The sequence below is a fragment of the Lupinus angustifolius genome, unplaced genomic scaffold (genome assembly GCF_001865875.1).
Source record: "Lupinus angustifolius cultivar Tanjil unplaced genomic scaffold, LupAngTanjil_v1.0 Scaffold_410_7, whole genome shotgun sequence".
NCBI lineage: Eukaryota > Viridiplantae > Streptophyta > Magnoliopsida > Fabales > Fabaceae > Lupinus > Lupinus angustifolius.
This window is the reverse complement of record NW_017727821.1, coordinates 1-6,209: the sequence shown is the minus strand read 5'-3', so window position 1 is coordinate 6,209 and position 6,209 is coordinate 1. Positions and strand designations below refer to the sequence as shown.

The 6,209-nt window shown below is 34.9% G+C and overlaps 2 protein-coding genes across 2 annotated transcripts; both read left to right on the top strand.

Annotated features, from left to right (window-relative positions):
• Positions 1-88: 88 nt before the first annotated feature.
• On the top strand, positions 89-517 carry LOC109341219. The gene has a single exon (XM_019579071.1). It carries the CDS (start codon positions 89-91, stop codon positions 515-517), a length of 429 nt encoding a protein of 142 aa, XP_019434616.1.
• A 345-nt stretch (positions 518-862) lies between these two features.
• LOC109341218 lies at positions 863-1,590 on the top strand. Its single transcript, XM_019579069.1, has 2 exons — positions 863-1,085; positions 1,172-1,590. Exons 1-2 carry the CDS (start codon positions 863-865, stop codon positions 1,588-1,590), a joined length of 642 nt encoding a protein of 213 aa, XP_019434614.1.
• The last annotated feature ends 4,619 nt before the right edge of the window (positions 1,591-6,209 follow it).

Here is a 6,209-nt window from a genome sequence, read left to right as displayed (position 1 = left end):
TATTTCATTAATCAAATAATTGTACATCAAATTATTCTTGCCTTTGTACAAGTTATTTTAATGAACATTACGATTTCTTTACATACTAATGACCATTCTAGTTACTATTGGAAATGTGTCTGTAGGCAAAGCTCTTGTCGATCTTGGAGCCAGCGTAAGCTTGATGCCACTGTCCATGATGAAAAGAATTGGAGGAATTCAATTAAAGCCTACCAGGATGTCCTTGCAACTAACAGATAGATCCATAAAATATCCTAAAGGAGTTGCAGAGGGTCTTCTGGTCAAAGTGGACAGATTCTTGATCTCGGTTGATTTTGCTATCATTGACATAATTGAAGATGCGGAGATCCCACTCATTTTAGGGAGACCCTTTATGAAGACAACAAAAAAGGGGATCGACATGGAAAATGGCAAATTACTAGTCCGAGTTGCGGACGACGAAATGGAATTTGACATTTACCATGCAATGCATCATCCGAAGGATAAAGGGCAATGTCTGCAACTAGATGTTATTTAAGAAATTTGTGCATAACACCCTCAACCTGACAAATCCTCGGAGGTACAAGAAAATAGAGTGGAAGAAGAAATCATCGGACATTTTTCTGATGAATTATTTCTCCACCAAAATCCAAGTGGGCCAGCCGAAAAAGAATCAGAACTGGAACTGAAGGAATTGCCATCCCATTTGAAATATGTTTTCTTAAATGGTGAAACCAACAATCCAGTTATCATTAATAGTGAGATGTCCAAATTAGAAGAGGAAAAACTTATACAAGTCTTGAAAAAGCATCAAGTAGCACTAGGATGTACCTTAAAATATCTCAAAGGCATCAATCCATCATATTGCATGCATAAAATCATGATGGAAGATGATTACAAACCATGTGCTCAACAACAAAGAAGACTTAATCCAGCATTGAAGGATGTAGTAAGGAAAGAGATTGTAAAAATGTTAGAGGCTGGCATTATTTACCCCATTTCAGATAGAAAATGGGTAAGTCTAGTCCAAGTGGTGCCGAAAAAAGGAGGGATGACGATGATCCGAAATGAAAACAATGAACTCATTCCGACTAGAGCTGTTACTGGTTAGAGAGTTTGCATTGATTACCACAAACTCAACACTGCCACAAGAAAACACGATTTTCCTCTACCCTTCATGGATGAAATGTAGGAAAGATTAGCCGGAAAAGCCTTCTACGGTTTCCTGGATGGGTATTCCGGATACAATCAAATTGTTGTGGATCCATTGGACCAAGAAAAGACAGCATTTACATGTCTATTTGGTGTTTATGCATACAAAAAATGCCATTTGGACTATGTAATGCTCCTACAACTTTTCAAAGATGCATGTTGGCTATATTTGTTGATTTGGTGGAGAAATGCATCGAGGTCTTCATGGACGATTTTACTGTATTCGGAGACTCTTTCGAAGCTTGCTTAACAAATTTGGAGACAATTTTGGCAAGATGCGAGCAGACTAATTTGGTTCTGAATTGGGAAAAATGTCATTTCATGGTCATTGAAGGAGTTGTACTTGGGCACAAAATTTCAACTAAAGGATTAGAAGTTGATAAAGCTAAGAAGAAGTGATCGAGAAGCTGCCTCCTCCAATACATGTTAAAGGAATCACAAGCTTTCTCGGACATGTTGGGTTCTATCGTATACTTACAAAGGACTTCTCCAAAATAGCTAAGCCCTTACACATCTTACTCTTAAATGATTCTGTTTTTAATTTTGATAAATCATGTTTAGAAGCAGTCAAACAATTAAAGTTATGCTTGGTAAGTTCTCCTATCATTACTGCACCAAACTGGAAATCCCCATTTGAACTAATGTGTGATGCATGCGATTATGCAGTTGGTGCATTTCTAGGACTAAGAAGGAAACAAGTATTTCATGCAATACACTATGCTAGCAAAGTTCTAAATGAAACACACAAAAATTATGCTACAACTGAAAAAGAACTACTAGCAATAGCATTTGCATTGGAAAAATTTAGAAGCTATTTGGTTTGGGGAAATACAATTGTTTATACTAATCATGTCGCAATCAAATATCTTCTAAAGAAACCCGATTCCAAGCCACGATTAATTAGATGGGTGTTGCTTTTGTAGGAATTTGATTTAGAAATCCGCGATAAGAGTGGAAAGGAAAATCAAGTGGCAGATCATTTGTCAAGATTGGTTAATACAGAAGTCGTGTTAAGAGAACAAGAAATAGCGGAAACATTCCCTGATGAAAAGCTATTTCAACTTCAGAAAAGACCATGGTTTGCTTATATAGCAAATTATGAACTCTCAAGTATAATTCCTGAACACTTTAATTATCAGCAAAAGAAAACTTTTCTCAAAAAAATGAATCAATACGTCTGGGGTGAACCTTAATTATTTAAAGAAGGAACCGATAATATTATTACACGATGTGTTGATGAAAATGAGGCCCAGAAAATATTATGGCACTGCCATAATTTGGCCTATGGGGGACATTACAGTGGGAACAGAACCGCGGAAAAGGTACTCCAATCTGGATTCTTTTGGCCAACTATTTATAAAGATTCCCAATTGTATGTCCAAAAGTGTGATGCATGCCAAAGGTCTGGGGGAATTGGGAAACAAAGTGAAATGCCTTTACAAAATATTATAGATATAGAAATTTTTTATTGTTGGGGCATTGACTTTATGGGACCTTTCCCATCATCGTTTTAAAATGAATATATCTTGGCGGTTGTTGACTATGTTTCCCACTGGGTGGAAGCATTAGCAACACACAAAGCCGATGCAAAAACTGTGATAAATTTTTTGAAAAATAACATTTTTACTCATTTCGGCACACCAAGAGTACTGATAAGTGATGGAGAATCTCATTTTATAAATTCCCAATTGAAAAGAACCCTAGAATTTTATAATATTAAAAACAAGGTAGCATCACCTTATCACCCAAAAACCAATGGCCAAGTAGAAGTATCAAATAGAGAATTAAATTTTTTTTCGAAAAAACAGTCTCTGCTTCAAGAAAAGACTGGTCACAAAAACTGTATGATACTCTCTGGGCCTATAGAACTTCATTTAAATCACCAATAGGCAAAACTCCATATCAACTTGTTTATGGCCAAGCATGTCATCTACTAGTTGAATTGGAGCATAAAGCCTATTGGGCTCTCAAATTTCTAAACTTTCATTTAAAGGATGCAGAGATTAAAAGAAAGGATCAATTACATCAATTAGAAGAAATGCGGTTCCAAGCATATTAATCCTCAAGATTGTATAAGGAGAAAACAAAGAAGTACCATGACTCCAGAATCAAAAATAATTTTTTTATCAAGGGCAAAAGGTACTTCTATTCAACTCAAGGCTCAAAAGACTTCCAGGAAAATTCAAGACCAGATGGACTGGACCATTTGACATCAACGAAGTAGAAGAATATGGAGCAATTGAGTTGAAAGATCCCAAGACAAAATTAACTTGGGTGGTAAACGGACAGAGGTTAAAACCTTATTTGGGTGATGAGTCAGGCCCCATCATCAATGATGAATCAGAATAACCTCGTCCAAAGACTGACGTCAAGCTAATAACGTTAAAAGTGCGCTAACTGGAATGCAATCCAGTGTGAGGTAAAAATTTATGTCATCAATTTTTTTTTATGTTAATTTTTAATTTTTAATTTTTAGAAAAACTAAACAAATTTTTTAAATCATGTCAAGTAAATCCCAAAATTTTTTAAGGCTTGAAGACAAGCCTTCATTTAATAATGGGGACAAGTCTTGATGTAATTTAAAAAAATTTCTTTCTTGACTAGATTGTGTAAAAATGATAAATTTGTTTGTTCAAAAACTCAAAAAAATTTCAAAACTGAAAACAAAATGGCTAAAACAAAATTTTTGAAGCATGATCACATGATTAGAAATGTTAAGCATACTTTGAATTAAGCTTTGATTGAGCAAAATGAGATGTATGCTAAAATTGTGTGAAAAAAAATCACATAATGTCATAACTTGAAAATTTTTGCAAATTTAAAATTCAATTTTATGTAACAAGATCTTTGCAAATATTTTTGTATTAAAAAGTGTGAATCCAAACCAATTAAGGGAGTGAGCCAAACACATGAGTGAGAATCAACTTTTGATTTGTCTAATTAGACTTGTTCGAATCTTCATCTTTAAATCTCTTAATTGCATAAAAATGATAAGAAGTGATCAAGGCATGTTCTTTGATTAGTTGAACCTAAGGCCAACAAGTCCAAACCAAATTAGGAACATCCTTTGATAAGCCCCTTTGAGCAAAACAAATGAAATAAATTTTTTTCAAAATTATCCCATAAATCAAATTGAGAAAAATGTTCTAAGAGAGCATTAAAATTTTAAAAAAGAGTTTGAAATAATCAAGTTAGGGGGGGAGGGAATTGGTGGACTTTTCTTCTTAAAAGAAAAAGAAAAAATACAATCTTCAATCAAAAATGAAAAAAGAAACAAAAAAGATTGAGAAAAAAAGAAGCCAAGGTTCAAAAAGTTAAAGAGGTTGGGAGAAATGATGGTAAAGAAAAGAAGAGTAAAATATTCCATTGAGAATAATTTCAAAAATGCTCTCTTTTTAATCATAGCTTTGAAAATCTAGAAAAACCATTATCCAAACCAAGCCTCATTACAACCAAAAAGAAGACCTTAGTGATCTTTGATTAATTATGCAATTTAAGAGAGTAGGTGAGATGAAAAACAAGTTCAAATTACTACAAACAAATGCTTGAAAATTTGAGTGAAACACTTACCCTCCAAAAGTTCTAACTTTGAACTTGTGTTCAAAGAAACACTTTTTGGTTAGAAAAGTATTTTCTTAGGTAAATTGTTACACATTTTTGATAAACAAAAGCATTGATTTCTTGTTTGAAGCATTATGTGTCTAAATTCACAAACCATGACAAATCTAATTGAAATTTATTTTTGACATGCATATACATTTGAAATCATGTTGATCATTATTATTATTTTTAGCCAAATTAATTTTCGAATATTTCTCACCTTTTGTTTGTGGACAAACAATGTTGGGGGGGGGTTTGATAGGTGTCAAACATACCTAAATTTCATAAACTTTTATGGCACTTATCTTAAGTATAATTGGAAAAAAACCAACTTAAAACAATTCTTTTTGTATAAAATACCACAAACTTGTATATTTGTATGTGTATCTTCGTTTTATGTATTTTGCAGGATTTAAAATAAAGAAAAGATAAAAAAAGACTCATGATCAACAAAGCAAAAAAGTCAAGAAAATCAAGGTGCTTAACCAGGAAGCTAAGCGTGGAACAAGGCCCGCTGAGCTGACCTAGACACTAGCGTGACCTAGACATCAGCCTGATTAGGACCAAACTGCTCAACCAGGTAGGTGAGCGGACCTGCTTAGCTGCTCAGCCTAGCACCAGACTAGACCTGGCACGGTCAGAAATTTAGCTTGACACGGTCAGACACGAGCTTGGCACAAGCCCAATCTGTTGAACAAGCAGCTCAGCGGAGAACCAGACTCCTGACCAGATCAGCAAACACTAGGCCATGTCCCAGTCAACACGGTCAGATGTTGTTGAACAAGTAGCTTATCGGTGAAGCAGGTGCGTTGGGCGGTGTGCATCAGACTTGACTTAACCATCAAGCAAACCATGAAGTCATCCATTACCTCACCTCAAGTATCCCACCATAGGCTTTTCAGAAGTAGCTCACAATAGCTGGTTTGATAGCCCACAACTAGCTTTAATGAGTCAAGCACAAGGAGGTGACTAAGCTACTTGAGCAAGGGACAAAACCCATGCTGAAGGGTTTGGTCAGCTGCGTAGCGGTCCAGCCAAACAGCTCATCGATCCAGCATTGAGGCCTATAAATAGAGACCATTTCATTCGAGCAACATATGCCAAAATATATCAAAAACATTTGAAAGAAAGAATCCAGCATTGAGGCCTATAAATAGAGACCATTTCATTCAGCAAGATATACCAAAATAGATCAAAAATACTTGAAAGAAAGAAATCTCTCACTAGAAACCTCTCTCTGAAGTTCTTTCTTCATTTTTCAGTTTAGAGCTTTTAATTTCAAGTAAGTTTTGTACTTTTTAGTTTAGAATTCAAGAGGAGAAGGAAAATGAGATGCAAAAATCAATTTTGTACTCTCATTTGGAACTCAAAAGCATCCAATCCTTGGATGGATGGCTCATGCTCCTAAACATTTTATT